The sequence below is a fragment of the Colletotrichum karsti genome, assembly GCF_011947395.1.
Source record: "Colletotrichum karsti strain CkLH20 chromosome Unknown Scaffold22, whole genome shotgun sequence".
Taxonomy (NCBI): Eukaryota; Fungi; Ascomycota; class Sordariomycetes; order Glomerellales; family Glomerellaceae; genus Colletotrichum; species Colletotrichum karsti.
The window spans coordinates 365,976-390,591 of record NW_024065922.1 but is presented as its reverse complement, the minus strand read 5'-3'; the positions used below and the strand labels follow the sequence as shown (position 1 = coordinate 390,591).

The 24,616-nt window shown below is 54.4% G+C and overlaps 7 protein-coding genes across 7 annotated transcripts; 4 read left to right on the top strand and 3 right to left on the bottom strand.

Annotated features, from left to right (window-relative positions):
- Window positions 1-1,995: 1,995 nt before the first annotated feature.
- Window positions 1,996-3,031, top strand: CkaCkLH20_07161 (tetrahydroxynaphthalene reductase; the record flags this gene model as incomplete). The annotated part of the gene is made up of 3 exons (XM_038889878.1): window positions 1,996-2,107; window positions 2,238-2,708; window positions 2,766-3,031. The coding sequence occupies 3 exons, from the start codon at window positions 1,996-1,998 to the stop codon at window positions 3,029-3,031; spliced, it is 849 nt and encodes a 282-aa protein (XP_038744802.1).
- Window positions 3,032-3,633: 602 nt separating this feature from the next.
- Window positions 3,634-6,511, bottom strand: CkaCkLH20_07160 (subtilisin-like protease; the record flags this gene model as incomplete). Its single annotated transcript, XM_038889877.1, has 3 exons — window positions 3,634-5,601; window positions 5,752-6,336; window positions 6,395-6,511. 3 exons carry the CDS (start codon window positions 6,509-6,511, stop codon window positions 3,634-3,636), a joined length of 2,670 nt encoding a protein of 889 aa, XP_038744801.1.
- Window positions 6,512-9,367: 2,856 nt separating this feature from the next.
- On the bottom strand, window positions 9,368-10,585 carry CkaCkLH20_07159 (carboxylesterase; the record flags this gene model as incomplete). Its single annotated transcript, XM_038889876.1, has 1 exon — window positions 9,368-10,585. One exon carries the CDS (start codon window positions 10,583-10,585, stop codon window positions 9,368-9,370), a length of 1,218 nt encoding a protein of 405 aa, XP_038744800.1.
- Window positions 10,586-11,998: 1,413 nt separating this feature from the next.
- On the top strand, window positions 11,999-12,472 carry CkaCkLH20_07158 (BolA-like protein; the record flags this gene model as incomplete). Its single annotated transcript, XM_038889875.1, has 1 exon — window positions 11,999-12,472. The coding sequence occupies one exon, from the start codon at window positions 11,999-12,001 to the stop codon at window positions 12,470-12,472; it is 474 nt and encodes a 157-aa protein (XP_038744799.1).
- A 1,088-nt stretch (window positions 12,473-13,560) lies between these two features.
- Window positions 13,561-15,291, top strand: CkaCkLH20_07157 (cytochrome p450; the record flags this gene model as incomplete). Its single annotated transcript, XM_038889874.1, has 5 exons — window positions 13,561-14,345; window positions 14,398-14,461; window positions 14,514-14,747; window positions 14,795-15,115; window positions 15,166-15,291. 5 exons carry the CDS (start codon window positions 13,561-13,563, stop codon window positions 15,289-15,291), a joined length of 1,530 nt encoding a protein of 509 aa, XP_038744798.1.
- Window positions 15,292-16,212: 921 nt separating this feature from the next.
- CkaCkLH20_07156 (uncharacterized protein) lies at window positions 16,213-17,697 on the bottom strand (the record flags this gene model as incomplete). The annotated part of the gene is made up of 1 exon (XM_038889873.1): window positions 16,213-17,697. One exon carries the CDS (start codon window positions 17,695-17,697, stop codon window positions 16,213-16,215), a length of 1,485 nt encoding a protein of 494 aa, XP_038744797.1.
- A 2,142-nt stretch (window positions 17,698-19,839) lies between these two features.
- Window positions 19,840-21,638, top strand: CkaCkLH20_07155 (sodium calcium; the record flags this gene model as incomplete). The annotated part of the gene is made up of 4 exons (XM_038889872.1): window positions 19,840-20,066; window positions 20,196-20,370; window positions 20,442-21,547; window positions 21,602-21,638. The coding sequence occupies 4 exons, from the start codon at window positions 19,840-19,842 to the stop codon at window positions 21,636-21,638; spliced, it is 1,545 nt and encodes a 514-aa protein (XP_038744796.1).
- Between the last annotated feature and the right edge of the window lie 2,978 nt (window positions 21,639-24,616).

Genomic DNA, 24,616 nt, shown 5'->3' with positions numbered 1-24,616 from the left:
AGCTGATCCGAAAAAATTGCAAGTTGTTGGAGTTTGGGAAGCACCAGCCTGATTGTCGACAAATCGTCCGAGGAATTGGGCGAAGCAGTTAGGAAATGAGAAATTTGAGCAGGATTAGCAATCAGATTATCAGGGAGAAGTTTCAAGAGGCTCGGATTGAAACGACCCTCAGTAAAACAAGTTGTCAGTGAAGGAGTCAGACGGATTCGGTCGCGGTTTTGTGGGATCGAACTGACTCTTATCCACGAACCGCTGGGCGATCATCATGGTCAAGGACCTTGGCTTTCAAAGAACATCGTTGAAACGAATTGGTAATCCAGAAATCTCCACGACGTTCGCTTGCGACCGTGGAGATCGTGAACGCATGCCACGCACGCAACTGCATCAGGTATACCGACGTGATTACCGGATCGGGAATCCTGCTTCAAGGACCGGCCTTGAGCGGCCGTTTTGTCAGACTGGGAGAACCGAAACTTTCGGCTCGGGCCACGAACACGTAATGAAGCCAATTCGGCCGTTGGCCGGGGTGGCTTGTCTTTCCCGTGTCACTTCGGACGGCCGCGCGCGCTTAGAACGAACTCGGCGGGCATTAAGCCGATCCCGTAGCGATGTTGAGCAAGTTCTGCCGGTAGGGCTTCATGCCGTAGTGGAGATGACGGCTCAAGGACGGTCGCGGGATGGGGACCGGGACCTTTCGGTGGCCCGGTCTGCCTCGAAGGATCGGGATGGTTTGCCGAATCTTGAGCATCCACCCCGGATCCTGACTCCTGATGTGAAGCTTCTGTGGGAACCGTTCGTCGGTATGCATGCTGCCGGCTCGCCAAGGGTGCGGTTCCCTTGTGAACTTGAGGCGACTACCATTCGAACATCCATCATGAGACGGAGGCTGTAGCATCCGACCTTACGCATCTCATCTTCCAAATCCCTTTCCATCGCGAGATCCAGTTTGCTATTTTCATTCATCAATACTAAAAGCTGACTCCTGAGTTTTCTCGCGGCCGGCGAGCGGATTCCTGCTGGACTCCGGACAGCAATACGGTCTCATCTGCGGACGTGGCACTGATCCTCTTGGACAACGTTGAGACTCGTGGCGCCGCCATGTCCTGTCGTCGACCGGCAACGTAGACGTTGATCTCACGATGTGGTGAACCGTGCCGGATTGTGGAGGTGGGACCCCGGCTCTTCCAGTCCTGGGACCATCGTAGCCCTCCCGACGCAATCGGCCCCATACCCGCATCACCTTCTGCATTCGTCGGATAGCGAGAGAGCGCGAGTAAGGCATAGAAGCCTACGATCCTCCCAGGGGCATCGCGCCGAAGCGGAAGAGCGACCGGCGCTGCTCGAGATAACGTCCAAGGGAAGCCAATGATGTCTTTGCGTGAAGCTTCCAAGACCGAGCAAAGGGGCCCGTCGCGGTGGAACAGTCCGCCTTGGTCTGCGTCCGGGGCTCGGTCCGGGCGGTTCATACAACTTTCTAATATTATTCGTACCTTACGCGCAAGACGGTGCGTACAGGTGCGTCGGGTCTTCGACGGCGCCAAGGGGAACCACCCGCGCTAATTCAGGGACGATCAGCAAAAAAAGAATAGGGATGGGCTCGTAGCGTGTACTCGGCTCTCGCCTTTCGTGCGGGAAGCGATGGATTGGTCCAATGTGGCCGCAGACTAGCGACCGAATTGGTGTCGTTTCACGGACGTCCGGCCGCGCACGTTCAAGTCCGGCGGTCTCTCCACGGGCCTCCGGTGCGACGAACTGGCTCTGCCTCGCCTGAAGTCGATCTCAAGTCGAGATGGGAAACAAAAGATCAACATGTCAAAATGTCGTATTTAAGACCCGGGATACAACCTCCAAATCAGGTCTCGAAACAGACGACAGAACTCAAACACTCACTCACCAACTCACTCACTCACCCGACTTCCTCGGTCTTCTCGACGACAACTTTTCAGCCTTACAACCCACACATAACCGACTTTCAACTCCAAAAAATCAGTCAAAATGCCTGGCCTTACCTCCGAGTCTAAGGGATCCAAGTACGACCGCATCCCGGGTCCCCTGGGTCTGCAGTCTGCTTCCCTCGCCGGCAAGGTCGCTCTCGTCACCGGTGCCGGTAAGTCCGTCTGATTTCCGCTGGAGGTTGCAGCCGACGACTGGCCGTATTCGGTCATGCCTCGGGGTCGCATATCGGGGTCCTGGTTCGTCTGATCTAAAGTTCAATGCACTAACATGAAGCCAACCAGGCCGTGGCATTGGTCGCGAGATGGCTATGGAGCTTGGCCGTCGTGGTGCGAAGGTCATCGTCAACTACGCCAACAGCGCCGAGACCGCCGAGGAGGTCGTCCAGGCCATCAAGAAGTCCGGTTCCGATGCCGCTTCCATCAAGGCCAACGTCTCCGACGTCGACCAGATCGTCAAGATGTTCGCCGAGGCCAAGAAGATCTTCGGCAAGCTCGACGTCGTCTGCTCCAACTCCGGTGTCGTATCCTTCGGCCACGTCAAGGACGTCACCCCCGAGGAGTTCGACCGCGTCTTCGCCATCAACACCCGTGGTCAGTTCTTCGTTGCCCGTGAGGCCTACAAGAACCTCGAGGTCGGTGGCCGTCTCATCCTGATGGGCTCCATCACCGGCCAGGCCAAGGGTGTCCCCAAGCACGCCGTCTACTCCGGATCCAAGGGTACCATCGAGACCTTCGTCCGCTGCATGGCCATCGGTAAGATTTGCGACATTTGACTCCATCGCCGTGATTTCGGATGCTAACAGTCTTCAGACTTCGGTGACAAGAAGATCACTGTCAACGCCGTCGCCCCCGGTGGTATCAAGACCGACATGTACCGTGACGTCTGCCGCGAGTACATTCCCGGCGGTGCTGAGCTCGACGACGAGGGTGTCGATGAGTACGCCGCTGGCTGGTCCCCCATGCACCGTGTCGGTCTCCCCATCGACATTGCCCGTGTTGTCTGCTTCCTGGCTTCCCAGGACGGTGAGTGGATCAACGGAAAGGTCCTCGGCATTGACGGTGCCGCCTGCATGTAAACTACCTAATGTAATTGGGATCGGAGTTAGGGCTCGTCTGGGCTGGTAATGGCAAATTGGATCAACTGTAATCTTAGAGTAAGACTTGGGATATAATGAATAAAGACCTTATGCCCCATCAGAAAATGAGATTCCTATCCGCAGTGAGAAATATCGAAACAGTGAATAGAATCTTTCGCCTCCGACCTAGTCCCGCTGGGCGGGTGTGAACCTCACTCCATCGGCATCGGTGGCGGCCGTCCAGACCAGCAGTCCTCGACATTCGAGTGATCACGCTCGTCAAGAGTCTTTGGAACCAGGACAATCCGGGGTGACGAAGAGAAGAGGACGATAAAAAAGACATAGCACAACAGGTGCGTCGATGACGTGCACCATCATCCAACTTGGTTGAGCAATTCCCTTCTCATGCGAAGAGGGAGGCATCAATCAGGAACTCTGTCCATGCAATCCGGCCTCTTCAATAAAAGGGACCAAGAACATATCGCCAACTCATACACAGATGAGTAGAGCAACGCGAGAAGGACCAGACATTATTTCTGATTGAAAAAGCTATTTACGAGAAAAGGAAATGCCGTAGAGACATCAAATTATATGACAAAGATTTACAACATCCGCCTGGCAGGAGCAGTCTCGTTGACTCCACCGTACACGATGCGGAAGGGGTTGGTCTCGGTGGTATCGTACTCCTCAAGCTTGGAAGCATCACCAAAGACGCGGAGGGCCTTGACGGCGAACTTGTACTTGCCAGCAGGGGCGTATGTGCCGTCGTCAAGCTGACCGTCCCAGTTGACGGAGAAGACGCCGCGCGAGACGTAGAGGTAAGGGAAGGATCGGGGCTGGCCGATGGTCTTGGTGCCGAAGACCTCCTTGGTGATGTTGGGAGGGCAGCTGGTGAGGGGAACAAGGTCGGCGCGAACGAAGGAGGAGCCGAAGGCCATGTTGACCGCAAGGGCGGGGATCACGGCATCGGTTTCGTTGGCGGTTCCAGGGGGAGGGAGGATGTAGGTGTAGTTGGAGGGAACCTCCTCGTACTCCTCGGCCTTGGCGCTCACGGAGGTGGTCATGAGGGCCTGGTCGAGGGTGACATGGCTGTGGAGGCTGCCACCGATACCCTGGTAGGGCAGGATGATGCTGGAGCCATCGGTTCCGTTAAGGGCGATGTAGCCGGACCAGACGGGGAGACGCTCGGCGACGAGGCCGGCGGGAGGAGTAGGGGTGACGAGGACGGTGGCCTCACCGCCAGCAAGGACGGAGACCTTGGACTCGCTGAAGCCCAGAGTAGCGTACTCGGCGGTGAGCTCGTTGGGGAACGCGGCGGGGAAAAGGTCGCCGGCGGCAGCGAAGGTGTAGGCGGTGGCGGCGCCGATGTTGCTCAGCTCGTAGGTAACTTCCGCGGAGCCGGTGTTCTTGATGGTGAAGTTCAGCTCGGGAATGAAGTTGTCGGTGTCGTTGAATGAAAGGCTGGAGGCGCTAAGAATGACCGAGGAGTGAGCGGCATCGTAGGCCTGGACGAGACCAGCTCCCTGCTGGGGAACAGGGGCGAGAAGCTCATCGGGGCCGGTGCCGTAGTTGAACTTGACGGGGTTGGCGTGGGCAGAGAGAACGTTCTCAATGGTGGCGGGGTCGAGGGTCTTGCGGACCTCACCGATCAGGGCAACAATACCGGCAGTCTGGGGGCAGGACATGGAGGTACCGGAGAGGACAGCGTAGCTGCCAAGGGCGCGAGGGTAAGTGCTGAGAACGTTACCTCCAACGGCACCAAACTGCGGCTTCTGGAGACCATCCCAGTTAGGGCCCCAGGAGCTGAAGCTGGAGACAGAGCCACCGGTAGCGGTGTTGGCAGCTTCGGTGAGAATCTGCTCGGCCTCCTTAGGGTCGGTCATGTGCAGAGTAACCTCAGTTCCGGCAGCCAGAGCCTCGAGCCAAGGAGCGGCCTGCTCAGGAGTGGTCATGCCAACGGCCAGGATCTCGGGAACGGACGTGACAGTAACGGAACCAGCACCGGGGGCGTTGTTGTACAGCATGAGGTACTTCGCACCCTTAGCAGCAGCGTTCTGGGCCTTGGCGACGAAAGTGCAAGTTCCACGCTTGACGAGGACGATCTTGCCGCTCAGGTCAGGGGTGTCGGCGGGGTAAGGGTCGCAGCCGAGGGCCGCAGTGGAGCTAGAGTCGGTGCTGACGGTCCAAAGGGGGAGAGAAACACCGGCCCAAGCATCGGGCTCACCGGGAGTGTAGGTGAAGTTCTGGGGCTCGCCGTCGCCGATGGTGTAGGACTGCTCGATCAGCACGGCAGGGGTGATGACGTTGTCGAAAGAGGCGATGGCAGTGACGCGCTTACCGCTGGCGGCGGTAGAAGCGAAGAAGATACCCTGGTCACCAGAGTTACCGGCAGAGACGGTGCAAGGAACACCGGCCTCCACGATTCTGGAGACAGTGGCGGCCCAAGGCTCGTCAGTCCAACCGGAGGGACCTCCGATGGAGGCAGTGATGATGTCGCTACCATCCTCGTAGGCCTTGTTGTAAGCGGCGATCAGGACGTCGTTGGAGACTTCACCCTCGCAGCCAAAAACCTGGATCGGGGAGTGTCAGCTTATGAGTTCGGGGTACGCGGCCGGCGTTCAGGATAATGTGGATGCTCAGTCCGGAAATTGCGGCGCGGGTATCCACCCGCGACCCGGAGGTTGATTTCCCGAGGAGAGGCAGAAGTGAGTGTCACATACCTTGTAGGCGCCAAGAGTAACACCAGGAGCAGTACCGGTGAAACCGAAGGGGTTGGTCTGAGCGGCAATGATGCCAGCAACGTGGGTTCCGTGACCACCACAGTCCATGGGATCCGGGTCCGGGAAGTGCTCATTGTAGCCATCGTAAGCGTCACCGACGAAGTCGGTTCCGTAGCTCACCAAGCAGTCGGAGCCAAAGCAGCCGCCAAGGGCAGGGTGAAGGTAGTCAATGCCAGTGTCAATGACGGCGACCTTGAGACCCTTGCCAGTGACACCATCAGCGTGAAGCTTGTCAACGCCAGTCATGACGTGCGTGCTGAACGTGTCGTTACCCTCCTGTCGCTTTCTCAAGTCGATATAGTCGCGTCCCTGCTGGCCCGTCCATACGATCTCCGGCTGGGGGATTCTGTAGGTTCGGACGGGGTACATGGCCTTGACGGAGGGAAGCTGGGCCAGCTTGGCGGCCTTCTCGTCGGCCGTGTCGAGGTTCTTGAAGCGGATCGAGGCACCCTTGAACAGAGAGTAAGTCAGGTTCAGGCGGGTGATGGCGTCGACGTTCGCCTCGGCGTAGAAGTCGGAGGCATCCTAATGTTTGCTTCAGTCAGTGACTGTCGTTCGATACGAGGCAACTCTGTAAACTCACCTGTCCGTCCTCCAACTCGACGATGAAGGCACCGGGGACGGTCTTGGGGGAGTGCGTCTTTCCCTGAACGGCGGAAGCCGCCGCGAGGAGCGGCAGCAAGAGACTGCTACGAACCATGGTGTTTGGCTGACGGATGACCTGGGGGAGACCGAAGCTGAAGACCAGAGGCACAACTCATGAGAGAGGCGCGCCGGGGGCACAACTTTTATAAGTCCGCCCAGATAATGTCGTATCGTAGAACAGGCTTCGGCGGGGGTCCTGTCCCGCAGACCTTGGCAGGACGGTCCTCATCAGCGGGCCCTCCCAGCTCGGGGAAGACTGGCCTGTCGTTGTCGTCATGAAATGAATGGACAACATGGGGTTCCAGACGCTTGCTCGGCCGGGCAGGTGGACAGCCAGACAGTCAAGGACAACGACGGAAGGGAAAGTGCAAACGCGCGAGATAGGCAGTGTGGCACGGGATGGTGTCCGGGGTATTCTGGCAGGGATAGATGGGATCATGGACATGGGGGCCCCAACATGGAGACCCCAAGCAGAGCAAGAGAGGCGACGGCCGGGCCAGGACATGAGAAATTGCAGGGACCGTATGCAGTCTGCGCTGCTGCGGCGCTCGCGACGAAATGCGACCGCGAAGAAAGGAGCGAACGGCGATCAGCATATGAACGTTGCTTTCTGAGCTGCCTCAATGAGGCTCCTCACTGGTGGAGGGAAGCATGATTGATTAATTGGCCCTTGTCATTGGATTAATCTGCCCAGATGGCCTTCCTATCCGGGTAAGTGTCTCCGCTTGTCGTTGGTGGTGAGGGACCAGAGTCGAGGTTGTTTTCGTGAATCATGAAGGGGGGCTCCTGGTCGAGCCGAATCGCAGTGGAAGTGAGAATGCGGCTGCCGTAGGGGGAACTGGCCATATGGTGGCGAAGCTATCGCCGGAATTCGATTGGTAGAGGCGGGAGATCGAGACAGGTTCGTGGGAGATCTCTGGGCGTCAAGCCAGCGGCGCCACCATCTTTATCCAGGCCGTTGGCCGTGGAGAGACTTGAAGACTTGAAGACCTAGAGGGTCTTGTTGCCGACGGCAAAAAGACGTTATTGCACTCAGGTCTATGGGCGACAGCTCGATATCTACTCTGAACGTCGCCCATCATTGGATCATGTACTTTCGTCGTCTCAGATGACCCGGCTTAGATTTGGAACGGTTATAGACATTAAGGTTGATGATGCCTAGTCCATCTGATAAATCTGAGACCATTCGCCAGTGAGACTCAGTTTCTCGGCCAAGAGGCCAAGAGGCCAAGGCAAGTCGACTGCCGTGGTAGCAGTGCATCGCGGTCGCGTACCTGAATGCCCTCGTGTTCTGTGGAGCTCAGCGTACCACGGCAGCATCCACGCGGGGAGGGGCATCCCGGCCGTGATGTGGGCTCGGGCGATTGCGTTGGAAATGGTACCTGGCACGTCAATGTCGGCCGAGGTGGCATGTCGTCTGAGAATTCAGATGAACGATCCAGCTTCAGCTGTCGACGATTGACCAGGAAGGTTCTCACCCCGATACACAACGGCCGCAGTAGTTGAATTGGGCAGGAGTTTGAGAAGGACCTTTTGCTAGCCGGCATCGCCTATTCTTCCGCATCAATAGACCGTCCCCGCATAGCTTCTTGAGGGAGGCAAAAGCGATGAGGGGAACAGGTCCAGAAGGGCTGAGGAGGGGCTATCATCCCATCATCCATGGCTCCCCGTCCGCCTGGGTCTTCATCCGACTCACCTGCCGAAAAGTCGATAACGCGATGGCCACCTCCGGACGGACCTAGCCCGGACACAGAGGTCTACGGGATGCGGGATGTTCTGCAAAGCAACGCTGCATGGTTTGCGTGTGATGCCAATTCATTCTCACCGGGTGATGACTGAGGATTGATTTGCCTCCTGAGACGAGACGACAGAGGCAAAATTCAGGATTCCGAGAAGATGCTCGAAAGAAAGACACAAACGGGACCTGGGGAAGCGACCGAAGGTGGAATCTCAATCAGCACCCTGGAAAAGAAAACATGACCCAGTATTGATACGCCCGGACCAATGTCTGACAGGCCCCTTTTGCTGAGCCAAAAGAGGATCATGTCCCTGTGAGCTGCTAGGGCGATCTGGGAAGTTCGGGTACAGGCCGCCGCGCGGGAGAGGAGTCGAAGAACTTTTGATATGCAGGTCCGAATTGCCTTCGAAATGCTTAGCAAACGAATGGGCGATTCGTTTACGTTTCCGATGAACACGAACGGCTCAATGAGAATGTTTAAGAAGGTCATTAAACACCCATTAACCTAAAAATGGATGCCAGGGGTCACTGACTCTCACCCGATGGGGATTCCTTACTCGTGACAGCCCGCAGCGCTTTAACTTTCTCAATTTTGAGGAATTGGCTCGCTTTAATTACAATTAACCTTAATGTTTCCCCTTAACTTTGTCTCCGCGGAACTCCCGAAGAACTCGGGAACCTGAGTCTAGTGTAAACTCTTAACGACTACATGTGGTGATTTGCAGAGCGACCATCAACGTGCCCAGCGGAAGGCATGTCTCATGGTGAACGTTTGCTAAACATGTTTTCCGAGGAGTAAGACAAACACGTTTGTTCAAAACAGAGAAGACCTTGATGCCAAGATGATGATCCCCCAGGGAACCCTAGGCCGTAGGAAGAGGCCCTGACAGCCAAGCCCGCTGCGGGATGGAGCTGTGCCTTGCAGATGCCACCGTCGTAGCCCGCACGATCCGCAATGCCCGTCTGGCTGCTGGGCGCTCGGCGCCGTATGCTGTTGCGTGACCGGGCCGATAGTAAAAGGTTGGTCAGATGACTAGTAGGCTAAGTCTGCGGCAAAGTAGAAGGACTGAGAAATGCAGCAGCTGTGTTACTCGAGTACAATTACGTAGTATTATGAAAGTTGGTTTAGCTTCGGGTTGTGTAAGAGTGTAACCGGGATGTTGTAGTTATCTATCATGCAAGCAGCTCTCTCGCAACCTCATATGAGTTGATGTACGCAATGCCTTCCTTTCTCCACGTATCGTCCTCCACGAAACTGTTGCTCGCATTCAGAACCATGTTCTTTGGTGCGCTGAGATCATACTTTGGCCATGTCGGCAGCAGACCGTCCCTCTTCGTGACGTTCCCGGCCTTCGGGTTGGGATCCAAGTTATTGACGAACCGAACGTAGGCCTGCCCGATGCCCCGAGCCAACTCCACGTGGCTATCAAACTCGGGCGAAGGTCCCAGCAACCCAGTGATGTTCTGGAAGCTGAAGGCCACGTTATCGAAATGTTGCACTCCCTCAATTTCCGTTCTGTTCCACAGCCGCTGGTCAAATCTGTAGCTGTACACCGTCTGTCCCACCTCGGGGCCCGCATACAGCTCGCACATCTTCCTGCGGCCCGAGATCATGACCAGGTCCCCACCGATCGACGCGCCCCGTCGCCATTGCAGACCCTTGGAGGGGAAGACCGAACAGTTGGTGATGGAGTGCGGCGGCTGCGTGCACGGGTCGTTCGGGTAGAGGTCGAAGAACTTGCGGATCGTCGGCGGCGAGAGCGCGTAGGACCGCCAGAACATGAATCCGTTGAGGAGGTTCTGCTCGTTGTCGGGTTTCGGGCTGTTCGGGTTGAAGTTGATGCCCTCATCACTATTGGCGCCCGTCAGGAGTGGGACCTTGACGAACTTGCCCTCGCGGATGAGCTGGCTCGGATATCCCGTCAGGAAGTTTCCGTCGACGAGAGGGTTCCAGACTTGGCTCGGCTTCGCAGCAAAGAGGTCCGCCTGACTGAGGCCCCGGAGGCAGGCGAGCTGGTCTTTGGCGGTCCAGCAGCCGGTTGTGCGGGTGAGATTCTCCACGGGTACGGTGTAATAAGCAAGGTCTTGGACCTGTGCTCCGGTCGGCCCGCCGCTTTCGAGAATTGCGGCGCGGTAGAGGCCGTCGTCACGGCCGTCATAGCTGAAGAGGTGATAGGCAATAGACTGGGCCCCGGCACTCTCTCCCCAGATTGTGACCCGGTCCTTGTCCCCACCGAACGCGGCGACGTTCTCTTGGATCCATCTGAGAGCTAACCGCTGGTCCAGAAGACCGGCGTTGCTAGAGCCTTCGGCGAGTAGCTGTGGAGTTTGCAGGAAGCCGTACATGTTGAGACGGTAGTTCATTGCGATGGCAATGATGGGTTCCCCCATGTCTTGACTGACTTTAACAATACCCGACAGGTTATACTGTGGGTCGGCCTGCAGATGGTCTTAGTGAGATGTGCGATGAATACTCAAGAGAGTGATCGTACAATAGCACCCGTGTATAAACCACCCCCATATATCCAAACAAGCACTGGCAATGGCTTCTTGGGATTTCCGGCGGGACGGACAACGTTGAGTGTCAGGCAATCTTCCGACATGTTGAAGTTCCCCCTATACTGCATGCAGCTGTATCCTTGCTGAGTGGCATCTCGTACGTCGTCAAAGGAGGTGTTGAGACTCTCGGGCCAACGATATCTGAGCTGACCGACTGGAGGTTGGGCAAAGGGAATACCGAGAAATGCATCTTGGTCCCATTCCGAAAGGTGTCGGCCCCTGTAAGTGCCGTTCACTACTTCAGCGGTAGGGTCTTGGGCAACAACGGCCCTCAAACATGCCACAACGGCAGATGCTAGATACCGAAACCGAGCCATGGAATCGAAGAGAATACACTGCTGTGCAAAGCAGTCTATTTCATGCTCATTTCTTCATTGTCCTGCTTATATACGCTGGCAGCGTAACAGTACTCTTTGTCTTGTCACCGCTGAACCGGCTGGAAGACCTCAAAGGTCCCCGGCCTGATTGGAGGAAAATCGATCAACATATTGGAAGCCTCATAGCCCTGAATACCCATGGCCGGATAAAATAAGCGTCTTTGATCTGGGGTAAATCATTGGAGTAGAATGCGGGGGATGCGGGGGACGCTGTCGATGGCCTACGAACCGGCCGGGAAGCGATCTCGAGTAGGATTGAATGCCGGGCTTCGGATATTGAAAAGAACTGTGATAGGCGTCAGTAACCTCGAGAAATCTTTTCCGGTACCAAGAATCGCTTACTGCAGCAGGGCGTCTGCAGTTAAGAGCAGAGCCGAGGAAGTCGGACGGAAGAATTGAGGCCATTCAGGGTGACATTGAAGTCGGGGCTCTAGAGGCCACTGAAATGAAGATGTGCTGTGAATGAAGGGGCATTGTCTGAGATAAACCTAGTATCCAGGGTGCTCAATATCGCTCCGTTTGTTGGAGGCCGTAGTTCTGATGAGACCTTTTGGTAGCAAGAGATTTGGATGAGTTTGAGGGTGAGATTCACCATGAGACTCTCATGGGTGAGACACCGTGCATTCGGCCAGACACTGTATGATCAGCACAGTGACCCGGCTAATCTCCGGGAGTTGGTCCGGTTCCATTGACGTCAACCGGGCCGAGCTTAGAAATTTGGATTGCAGAGCTTCCGATTCTGAATTGTTTGCCGGGAACTCAATTTGACCTCGCCGACCCTGAATCGCGACCCCTCAACGCGTCTATTACCGGGCTTCTCGTCTATATCGAATCCCTTTCCCCGAAAAACAAGTTCACAATTTTCAATATGCTCTGCCGATCGTGTCGGCGCGCAGTGGCGCTGTCCAAAACCAGCCCCAGCAACCTTGTCTCCAGAGCTTCCGTCGCAAGCTTCCCGGTCGCAACAAGAAGCTACTCCTCGATCGCTTCAAGAACCAATGCTTCCACTGCTTTCGCCTGCCAATCGTCATCGCAATCGAATTTCCAAATACCTTCCCAGCGTGCCTACTCCACGGCCGAGACCACACCGACACTCGAGAAGCCCGACCACCTCGACGCCGCCGAGTCGACGATATGGGATAAGCTGGTGGCGGAGTTCTCCCCTTCGGAGCTGATAGTCCAAGATGTCTCCGGCGGCTGCGGCTCCATGTACGCGATCGACATCACCTCGGCAAAGTTCAAGGGCGCCAACATGCTCAAGCAACAGCGCATGGTCAACGCGGTGTTGGGCGACATGATGAAGCAGTGGCACGGCGTCCAGCTGAGGACAAAGGCGCCTTGAAAACAGGCGCAATAGACGGAACTTGGCGGCGAAGGATGTATACTAGACGACGGTGTATCAACACAACTATACCTCACGGATAATCTCCTACTCGAAGAAAAGACAGGGCTCGGACTAGCGATGCCGGATAACTGGGCTTTAGACGATGAATTGAGCTTGAATGATTACGAATTTCGACATTAAGACCTCTGAGTGTCGAGCATAGTGCAACTGTAAGCGCCCACGATCTTCGCATGTTTATCCTGCCTCGACATAGGTCGCGGATGACTTCAATTTTTGTCTTGCTTTAGTACATTCCTTCATCAGTCGAGAACGTCACATGCTTTTCTCTCTAAATGGCAGCATCTTAGCCTCGTTCACCCTACACTTCCTATCAAGAAATTCTCTATCGGCGGTCTTAACTGTTCAGCCAATGACATCTATCCTATTACTCCTCCTGCCCGCTGAGTGGGACTCGAATGGATCATCTCGGAGCTTTAACCCATTCTTCGAAACCCCAAGGTCCAATGGGATTCTTGCCGTTACTTCACCCTGCCGAATGCCCTCAAGAACGTCGGGTTCTTGCCACACTCTGATAATGGCCCGCTGCAGCGTCGGCCGAGTCGCTTTCGTTCTCTCTACGTTGGTTCACAATCACCCAATCGCAGCGGTCCCTCGTCGTCTAATGTAGATGGGACCGCTTAGCGAGAGGTCGTATCTCACTGGCTATGATCGCAGTTCGACAGGGGAAACAATGCAGTCAGCTTTTGGCGAGCCGTTGTGAAAGTCCAACGGCAATGGCCAAGATTCCTGCGGAGTTTGTGCGCTCCGAACCCAGGCGGCCCGGACCACTGACGGGCTACGACCCCCGGCATTCAACATCGCCATCCCCTGCTCAAGACCGTCGGATATAACGCTGGCCAGCGTTAGAATGCCCGCTAAAGATGTAGGTCAAGCGCTTGGAGCGGGGAAGATGTTGGACGAAAACGATGATCGCAGTGAAGCATGTTGCCATTAAAAAGATTATCATCAGACCAGATTCTATAACTAGTGTTGTCTGCCGTTCGGTAATCCTCAACCTGCGGCCGACTTATGCAGGCACAAGTCGCATGATGGCTTTGTCGGACCTGATCTCAGGCTTTACCGCCTTCTCAACGCCTCTGTACCTCGTCGCTGCCAGCGTGGTTTACTACGTCGTCTCCTCGGTCGTAGCATGGCGTCGTCTCAGCAGCTTCCCCGGACCGTCGCTCGCCCGGTTCTCCTACCTCTGGAACATATCCAACTCCCGCACCGGGAGACCGGCAGAGACCTTCACGGCACTGAATCGCGAACACGGCCCTTTGGTTTGCATCGGGCCAAATGATCTCGTCACGGACGACCCGGAAATCCTCCGGCGGATGAACGGAGCCCGCTCGACCTACAACCGCTCGTCGTGGTACAACGCCGCCAAGTTCAACCCGCACACCGAGGCCATGTTCAGCATGCGAAACGTCAAAGAGCACGACAAGATGAAGGCCCAAGTCGCCTTCGCGTATTCGGGCAAGGAGAACGATTCCCTCGAGGCCAGTATAGACACTCAGCTTGCGAATTTCATGGACCTAATCCGGAGGAAGTACCTCACCAAAGGCGACGACGTCAAGCCTATAGACTTTGGCGGGGCGGTTCAGTATTTCACCCTGGATGTCATCACGGAGATCGCGTACGGCAAGGCTTTTGGGTATTTGGCTACTGACTCGGACGTACACGACTATATCAAGACAGCCGAGGACGTAGTCGAGTGGTTGCAAATCTTTGGGGAGACTCCCTTCTTCGTGGACATTCTCTGGTCGAAATGGATTCTCGGAGCTGTTGGGCCGAAGCCCACGGATAAGTCGGGAATGGGCAAGATGATGGGGTATGTCCCTCGTTTTCTCCTGTGGATTGGATAGCTGCTGACTAGCGAGCAGAGTCGCGAGAGATGTCGTTGCGAAGCGATTCGAGCCCGATAGCAAGGACCAGCGCGATATGCTGGTAAGCGGTCGTCGATTAAGTTGGCGGGTTCTTAACTAAACTTGACTGATAGGGTTCTTTCCTTCGACATGGCCTTTCCCAAGCTCAAGCTGAGCAGGAAGTTCTATTCCAGATCACCGCCGGATCCGACACCACGGCCACAGCTATTCGTACGACGCTTCTATATCTCATGACTCTGCCTCGGGCATACCACGCTCTGAAGAACGAAATCAACACCGCCATCAAAGAAGGTCGCGTCTCGTCGCCCATCACGGTCGAAGAGGCCAAGCAGTTGCCTTACCTTCAGGTACTTATTCTCACATGAGTTCAGCGAGTCGGTATTGACGCGCATAGGCGATTATCTACGAAGGTCTTCGCATGAATTCCCCCTTCACAGGCCAGTGCTCGAAAGAGGTCCCTGCCGGAGGAGACACGATCAACGGTAAGTTCATTCCAGGTGGGACGCGCATCGCGCAGAACTTCTGGGGCACGCTGCGTCGCCTCGATGTCTTCGGCAAGGATGCGGATCTCTTCCGCCCGGAGAGGTGGCTGGAGGCCGACGAGGCGACAAGGGATAACATGGTGAGAACGACGGAGTTGACGTTTGGCTACGGTCGTTGGGGATGTTCGGGGAAGAATGTGGCGTTTATGGAGTTGAACAAGGTCTACGTTGAGGTAAGTCGCGTAAATCCGAGACTGAAGGTCGATGCTTATCGTTGTGATAGCTGCTTCGCCGTTTCGATCTGCAGATTGTCTATCCTGGGAGGGCCTGGAATAGCGTGAATCACAACTTGTTTATCCAGAAGGAGTTTTGGGTCAGAGTCACAGAGGTAGAAGGGTTCGAGGAGTAGGCAATACAACGTCTACAAGGAGATTTTAGTTGGCAGAGTTGCTGTGCAGGTAAATGTACCGAGGAACGTTAGTTGCAACGATCGGGTCACGGGTGCAATTCTTTGACATTGCGGTGCCTTGTTCAACCAATTATTGATGTTTGCAAACTCATCTTGTCGATTGGAGGCACAGATGTATCTTGTTATGGATTGCCTCGACACAGATGAGTGTGCATTGCCCTTCCTCGGTTCCAGATGCCGAGTGTATTGCCCCTTCTCAGTGACCGGCCGTTATGGACTTGTTTAGCCGAAACGCTTCAGTCTGCCACCCTTCAGTTCCAATCGAATGTCATCTTTAATTACCGATTTAAAGATCTCTGGCTGCCGCATTTGTGCTGTTGTTTTGGGTCGGACTTGGATCCCCTGCCACGGAATGGGAACACCAAACTTACACTCACTGGCGTGGAACCGTCAGTGCAGAAACACTGAACAAGCTGAGTTAAGCTCTCGGGCCCTGCCGGTTGGTTCTCCGCCACAAAACAGAACCATAATGGGCCAAATCGCAAAAGCCACCCACTCTAGACTGCCGAAAATCAAAGAAAACGTGATGACTGCTGTGGATGAGCGACTCAAACGGCGATTTCGGTGTCGGTGACTTGACTCTCGCATGCATAAGCTTTGCAGGAGCGTAAGATCGCATGAGTCAAGCATGCCTTGGTGGCTCAGTGGTAAAGCGTCTCACTCGTAATGAGAAGATCGGGCGTTCGATTCGCCCTCGAGGCAATGATTCGTTTATTTTGCCATTTTTGGCTAATTTGAGCGAGTATGCACTGCTGACTGGGATCGTGATGACCTGAGGAAAGCTCAGAAGGTCTTGAATTGTTATAAACCATCTTTGAATATGGCGGCAAGCCGCATCAACTTTTACTCAAGGTATCTGAACTATTTGGCATCTCCCTTCTTGATCAGGTGGTTGAAGAACTCGCCCAGAAACAAGGCCGATCTCTTCGGATACCGCGTCTTGTCCGGACTATCAAAGTCAATCCACGTCGCGCCAAACCTGTCGGAGAAGCCTGCCGCCCACTCCCAGTTATCAGTAAAGGTCCAGCCAAAGTATGACTTGATCACAACACCCTCCTGCGATGCCTTGGCAACCTCCGTCAGATAACTCTTGAAGAAGTCAATTCGGAACGGATCCTCAAGGACATCGTCCGGCCCCTTCGCCTTCCAGTCATGCTCCCCCTTCGCTGTCGTGCCATTCTCAGTGATGTAGATCGGCACCCCGTACCGGTTCCAAATCCAGCGCAACAACTTCGCCCACCCCCACGGCGTCGTGCGCAGCCAGTACGTGTCGCTCATCGGGCCTCTCGGCACACCCTGCTTGTTCTCGTCGAACTGCTCAATATTGCCCTTGTGGTCGTTGATGTCCGCCGGTCCGTCGCGGTGACGGACGTAAAAGGCAGAGTACGAGTTCATCCCGTAGAACTCGGAGCTGCCCAGCACCAAGTTGCTCTCCTCGGGCGTGAACCGCGGAAGCCGGTCACCCAGCTGCGCGCGCATCGAGGCCGGGTAATCCCCCGTCTTATACAGCGGATCGGCAAACCACGCAATCTCGAACTCGCGTGCGCGCTCAGCGGCCTCGACATCGAGAGGGTCCGACTCGTCCCAGGGCTCGGACCAATTCCCGTGCAGCGTGATCATGATTTTGCCCTTTTGCGAGGGCTTGAACTCCTTCTTGTACATGTCGGCGACGTACGCATGGGAGATCAGCTCCGTGTGTGCGACGATGAAGGGTTCCGTGCTGGAATCACCCTCCTGGTTCAGCTCACGGAAGCTGGATCTCGCTGGGGCGTGAACGCCGGCCGCGTAACCTGCCAAAGTGTACACGCCGGGCTCGTTGTACGTGATCCAATCCTTGACGCGGTCGCCGAATCTCTCGAAGCAGACGCGGGCGTAGCGGACAAAATCGGGCGTGTACTTCTCCTTGTCAAGCATGCCGCCGTATCGATCCTCGAGGGCCTGCGGCGTGTCCCAGTGGAAGAGGGTGACGAAGGGGGTGATGCCGTTGGCGAGGAGCTCGTCGATGAGGCGATTGTAGTACGCGATGCCCGCCTCGTTCACCGGGTCGTCTTTCCCGCCAAGAGGGATAATGCGCGACCAAGAAAGAGAGAAGCGGTAGCCAGTGACGCCGTAACGCTTCATAAGAGCCACATCGGTCTTGTAGAGGTCGTAGGACCGCACAGCGTCGTCGCCGGTGCTGCCATCCTTCACCTTGCCTGGAGTATGTGCGAACTTGTCCCAGATTGACTCCCCTTTCCCATCTTTGTCCCACGCTCCCTCGACTTGTGCGGCGGCTGTTGCGAAGCCCCATGTAAAGTCGGAAGGCAGGGCGCCCTTGATAGCTTCGTCAAAGTCCTGTGAGGCCATGATTGCTTAGCGGATGATGTAAAGTGTAGAAAACCACTGCTTTACCTTGAGTCCTGACTTAGGTTCCCGTCGGACAGTCAGTACCTGCAATGCCCAACCCCACCTCACGATCATGTGCTGGTACCTGAAGCTTTCATGATGCGATTTCAATGGACGAGCATTCCTGCGTCGGGATAAAGTGATGTTGATTCGTGGAGAGGGTATGTCGGTCGCAGCTGGCCCGAAGATCGCAGGGCGGATATGTCACTTCAGTGGAGTCTGCGCGAGCTTCAGCGTCTCGAGGACCACGGCGGAGCCCGGAACCCTCTCGACGTGACAGAACCCTGGCTTAACGACGACGTAAGCTGCGAAATGATTGTTCTGAATAGGTCTCAATTCATTCTGCTAACGATTTCCTCGAATTGGTAACTTCTGGGCGAGTCTAGCCAATGGGCAGTGCTCCAAGACGCAAGCTCAACCAGATCTTTGTAGTGGGCAGGGGACCCCGACTCAGATCGTGGGGTATCGGCGCTCAGTTAACGGCCCGGAGGACCGAACGTGTTGCGGCTCCCAATTGACCTCCGGAGACCGGACTGCACCTATGACTACTGGTCACTCCGTCGTTGAATTTAATTTTTGGCTCTGTCCTACCGACAATCATTTCACATAGGCCCATGAGACTTGCATCTAAGATTTCCCTTCAGATGCTCTGCTGATGGCACGTATTGTTACTGCGTTTGCGATACTTCCATGATGCTACTTCGTTCTCATCAACACTGTTCCCACCAAGAAATAACTCCAGATTTCGAAGATAACTGTATAAGCGAGAAGCGTTTTATGCATATATTGCTGACGAAAGCCACGCATCTACCGCAAGATCATCTTTCCATCTACATGTGAGATGGCTTAATAAATCGGAGCCTTCGGATTCTATTCACAAGAACCTTCACTGGAGACGAGGCCAGAGTCGGGAAAGAAATTGGAGGTAAACGTGATTCTAATCAACACTTAGCATGGTTTGCTGTCTCTGATGGTACTCCTTGATCTCAGCTAGAACTTGAACCATGAGCCGGAGAGAAAATAGCCACTTCCCAGAACTTGGATCTGTTAGAACTGCTATACAACCACTTTCTCAACCTGGTAATGATCATGAAAATTTCGGATATACAGGAAACAAGCCCTGAATAAATGGAAAAAATACCTGAAATTGCATAAAGAAGAGTTGCAGCTCGGGTTTCTCGACCTTGTTAACACACCATGCAATGAAGCCCGATATGATGTCATCACATAATGTTCACGACGCTGAATTGACGCGGAAACCATTTCTAAGCCCGCGATGAACATTTGAAGTTATGCCATACGGACCGTTACAAGTTCGTCAGCTGGGTTCGTAAGGTGGCTTAGACAACCTAAATGCATGACCCCCGAGCGGCCGCAACAGCCGAAACGGTTAGACCACCGGTAGAGGCATAAAGTCGCGCCAAGCAACAGACCACTTACAACTCGCACATCTTCAGTTAACCAGATACAATCCCAAAAAGATCCCACAAGATGCTTCATCTCAACAGTCCGGGGACGTCATGCGGAGATTGCGGGCGTCTTTCATTCAATTAGCGAATACTAAAAGGGGGATTCCCGCCGCTTACGGTTTACCTCGTCCTACGATCCTGGAAATCGCTCATACAAGTTGCACAACGGCGATTCTTCTGATGACCGAAACTACTGGAGGCCTCTTCCATTCTCACGGTATATCGACTTGGGAAATCTGGTGGGAGATGACGAAGACGATGCTATGAGGGATAATTCGCACGAAGCCCCTGCCCCCCGCTGATCCGAAAATCCTCACCTCAGACAAACACCAACCAAGGCCAGCTCAACACCTGAAATGCGTGATTTTCTGGGAAAGAGTATTCATCGTCAGTAGTGGAACTGCCTTCTCTGATCCTCAATGGCACCTCTCACTGATGGAAGGTAGATGGCTTACAACGAATTCAAAGTTTATGCTTTCCGACATCTCCGCCCAGCGCCTGTAACACGCAACCATCCACGACCCGTGCACGACGTTCGGACTCTCAGGCAACCGAAAACAGTTTGTCACCCGAGAAGAAGCAACACTGCGCTAGGTCGAAAGCGACGAGGATGTGTGGACTTCTGAGAGACGCGATGCTGTCGTCTTGGCTGAACCTCTTGCTCGTCTTCGTCCCCGTCGGCGTTTGGTTATTCCTATCTCAAGTCAGCCCCATACTGATATTTGTGTTCAACGGGATCGCCATCATACCGTTGTCGTCACTCCTCACTGGGGCTACCGAGAAGATTGCCAGCGATGTCGGAGACACCGTCGGAGCTCTCCTAAATATCAGTTTGGGGAACCTTGTCGAGCTGATCTTGTTGTGAGTCTGACTTGATTGTCTTTGTCCGGGTACAACTAATGAAATTTGTTGTTGAAGCATGTAGGTCTCATCGTCTTTCTGATACGGTCACGATGTCGCCAACAATGGTATTAACATTGACACATACAGTGTTGCACTCAAACACAACCATATCCATATCGTTCAGGCGTCTATCCTTGGTTCCATGCTAGTCAACCTCCTGCTGATTCTCGGCACCGCTCTCTGCGTGAATGGGCTATGGCATGATGACCCTGTTCTCAACACCATTGAGACGCAGCTCTTGAGCTGTCTTTTGTTTGTTTCGGTATTCGTTTTCCTAATTCCGGTAACTCTCCTTCAAGCCAAAGCTTTGGACGCGTAGCTTACCAAAGACAGACGGCCTTCGACTATACTGCCAGTCAGGCTGGTGACGGCGACGACGCCGTTTTGACTATGGGTAGATTGTCTGCTCTGATGGTGTTCTTTATCTACATCATGTACTTGATGTATGAGATTAGAGCGCATTCCATCGCAGGGTCGTACCAAGCAGCCCCGACGAATTCGTTCGACCTCGAAAGTCTGCCTGAAACGCCGACGATTTCTCGAGAGCATACATGTACCGGCACCCATTTGGATGAAGAAGCCATTCTCTCTTCTCGTACCATTCGCTTCGCAGATGGCGGGAGGCGAGATCGAGATAGTGAAGTCAATGATGGTGATAATGGCCGACCAAAGCTGGGCGATGATCAGGTTTCTGTCTCCGAGTCTGAGGATGATGAGGAAGAGGACGAGTTTCGAGGCCGCAACGCTGGGAAGCAGCTCCAATTCGATCGCAGAGTCGGCTGTCAAGATCCCTCGACAAGGCCTCGCAGGCAGTCTATCGAAAATAACAATCGCGCTGTACGCAGAAGCCTCAGCCGAGATGTATCGGCCGCCAGCGCGGAACATCGGAGACTTGTAGGGTCCAGTCTACCAAGCCTGCACATCTTACGCAGACGTCGGAACAGCACAGACAGCGCCCACGCCCGGGAATCGCACCGCGAGAAGTCACTAGTAGAGAGGCTCGTACCTATATTCGTCCTGATTATCAGCTCCGGCTTGATGTCGATGTGCGCCGAGTTTCTCGTCAGCGCAATCGACGAAGTGACGCACGAGGGCCACCTATCCGAGTCCGTCATCGGTCTCATCATACTCCCGGTCATCGGCAACGTTGCCGAGTATGTCACAGTGGTTACGGTGGCTGCCAGGGGTAAGCTAGATCTGGCTATCGCGGTAGCAGTCGGTTCCTCGATACAAATCGCCCTCTGCGTCGCGCCGCTGACTGTCATTGCTGGATGGATTCTGTCCCGGGACCTGGCTCTCAACTTCAGCCTCTTCGAGATGGCCGCGCTTATGGGAACGGCTCTGTTGGTCAACTTGTTGATCCTGAGCGACGGAAATGGCGTTTTGCGGACGAGTGGGCTGAAAGGTGGTCTGATGTGTGTTTGCTACATGATCATTGGGTGAGTTCCCCATGCCGTGCCGCCGAGAACGAAAATTGTGCTGATAATTGGCAGGGTCGGTGCCTACTTGGCACCACAGATGGAAGTCTAGGTAGGTTAGGTTGTTGGGCGTGGAGGACGGATCATGTGGCAGCGCAAGGGACGTCGTCAGGCTGCGGCAGTGGGCGTATTCCTGGCGCAGCCCATCAACACTAATGTGATATGAATGCCAGCATGTCCAACACAGAATAGAGACAATTAAAGGAAAATAAGCCTCGATGGCGACTTAAGCTTGATTACCAAGGAACAAAAGTGCTTCCTGCTGTTGGATCCTTGCCGGTCTCATTGCCCACAGAAAGGTCTAGCAACCATGACAGCGAAGACCCGTCATTGGTCGCCTGATTTGAGTTGCAATTCTTCAAGGTATCTTGACATCGCCGCTGGGCCGCATACACGAAGGGTGTGTCTATTTACGAAAAGTCGTTTGCCGTCACAATTTCCAGGAGTGCCACACCTTGGCTCCTTTTCGTGCTGATTTGCCAGCCTGGTTGTGGCCCATGTTCTCTGCCGGCATCCGGACCGCCTTAATTTGAGGTACATGTGCTGGCTGTCAAGGGTATGTGAAAGTACTTAACGCTGAAGATTTACAGGCAGGTTGCAACGTGAGACACGCAGCCGGAGCTCTGGAATCGCCTTTGTCTTGATACCAGGCTGTGCCGGGTAGATGAGCCGAGTTGATTCCCTGTGCCGCTTCCTTCGATCTCTGTAACAACTCGGACGATTCCTTTAACCTCGGGAATGATGGAACGTCGAGAAGTAAGAACGGAAGATGCGACCCGTTTCGACTTTATCGGGTGGGAAATCTCAGGGACCTCCAGTAAGTTTGTCGACTCGACCACCACGTCCTGGGATACATCCGCCGGATGCTGGAGATAATTATTGACTGAACGTAGCATGGGCGAATTATTGCCAGCAAGAAACAGAGAAACCGACTATCCACGCCGGTTATGTGAATTGCTGCCCTTCCGACTGTTCTGTCGCGACGGGATGTGCCGGGTCCACGATATATTACGATGGAACTCAGGATAGAGCTGTCTGGTAAGTTGCTCGTCGACATCCTGGATCAAACGGAGGACCGGAAGATGTGAACTGCATGCTTACATACATGAAATCCATAGCGACGACGCTCTCTGCGTGACTCGGACAATCTACCATCATCAAGCGGCTACGGATACGCCTCTCTACCGTAGCATATACTGCGGTGAAACACTTCCGCCATTGTACAACGTGTTGTATATTCCCACTCAAAGCTCTAGTACAGGTATGGTCTCCTACGCTCGTTGTCTTCTTGCTTTGTTTCAGGGTCGTGAACTGATGAATTGGTTTACAGCGGCTACATCGTCGTCGGCGACAAGTTCGGCCTCCTCAAGTTCCAATACAACAACACCATCTGCATCGTCGACCCCGAACCCGGAACCGAAACAAGAAAGCAAGGCTTGGATCGCTGGTGTGGTAATAGGGCCGTTGGTGGGCATTGCACTCGGCGTAATGGCGTTTTTCTTCATGAGGAGAAGGCTCAAGCGGAAGTACAGCGGCGAACATGCAGCGGTGCCTACTTCTGAGCCACACGGAGACTGGGCGAAGACTCAAGAGACGTCATATAATGCCCAGCAACCTCCAGGAGAACTGGACGCCTACAACGTCCCCCGCAACGTTCACCAGCCACCGGGAGAATTGGACTCCAACCAGTGGTCACATCCTCCGACAGAGCTGGATGCGAACCCTCGTAGACAGTGAGTTTGGACAAGCTTGGTGCGAGACGAGGGGACTCGAATTGTACAGAAGGAAGGGATGAGAAACTACTCAGCTGCGAAGCAGAGGGTGTTTGTATTGATAGTACTTACATAAAGGATGACTGTGTGCGAAGCGCTCGTCACATGGTCGAAGGAATATTATGGTTCTAATGTCGATATCACTGCGTAGACTGGCCAGCATCTTGGTTTCGCTAACTCTCGTTGGGGTTCGTGTCACCTTCTGGAGATAGGAACATTGAGACACTTGGGATCACAGGCCTTCCAGAACTCCGGACATGACTTTCCTGCTGGAAGCTTTTGAGACTTCATTCGATAACGCCATGGGGAATGGGGCTTGGCTGGTCGCCTGTATGCGTGGGATAATCACCTTCCTAAAGTGTGAGTTGGCTACCTGTCCGGTGTCGAACCAACCTACATGGTCGGATAAGCAGCTGAGGCTCTATGATGTCATTGTAGTGGTAGCCTCTTGACACCGAGACCGACTCCATCAGACGTTGAGACCTCGCGATGTGGTGTAATATCAGACAATACCACGGAATATAACACGGCCTCGGCGGAGAAGATGGCGGGCGAAATAGTTTGTAATGCGGTACTATATGGTTAAAGGACGATAAAATCCATGAGTCTGGGCTCATCGAACCTGAAAAGAAGGTACGCCCCCTATTATGTGCTGACACGGCAAAGCGGCGTTGTCGTCTGCGGCACGGTTGAGAACCAACTGATAACATCGTTGCTAAGCCAATCGGAAATGCTCCCTAGCATTCTCTCGATCTTACAATGTTGGGCGTCCGAAGCGTCGCTGGAGTCGTCTCATCCTTGGCGATTCCCTCGTAGAGCGTTCCCGTCGTCGGTCGGCGAGCCCAGCCATTCGAGGGGCCCCGTGCCGAGAGAATTAGCATTTAAGTCCTCAAGGTCTCTCGTCTTGCTCAAAAGATTCCCGAGTCTCATCGCCTATCCAGTAAGTCTCGCAGCTCGTAGTCTCGTCGCTGGTGTACCCGCTCTTCTAACATCTTCCAAGGGAAATGCCTTGCATCGTCAACGCTGTCGCCATTGCGACCATGGTGGTCTCGGCTGCTGCGAATCAGCCAAACCCAGCCTGGCAGCTCCTCCCGAACACTGTGGTTGTCGAGGAATACTACATCTCCGAGCAAGGAAACGTTGTGCCGTTTGGCTGTTCTACTTGCGCCCATTGCACCACTGTTGGAGACGGATGTTTTCGTTGTTGTCTCGAGGAGGGATGTTGGGACGCTTGCAACGGAAGGGGTAAGTGCAGGTT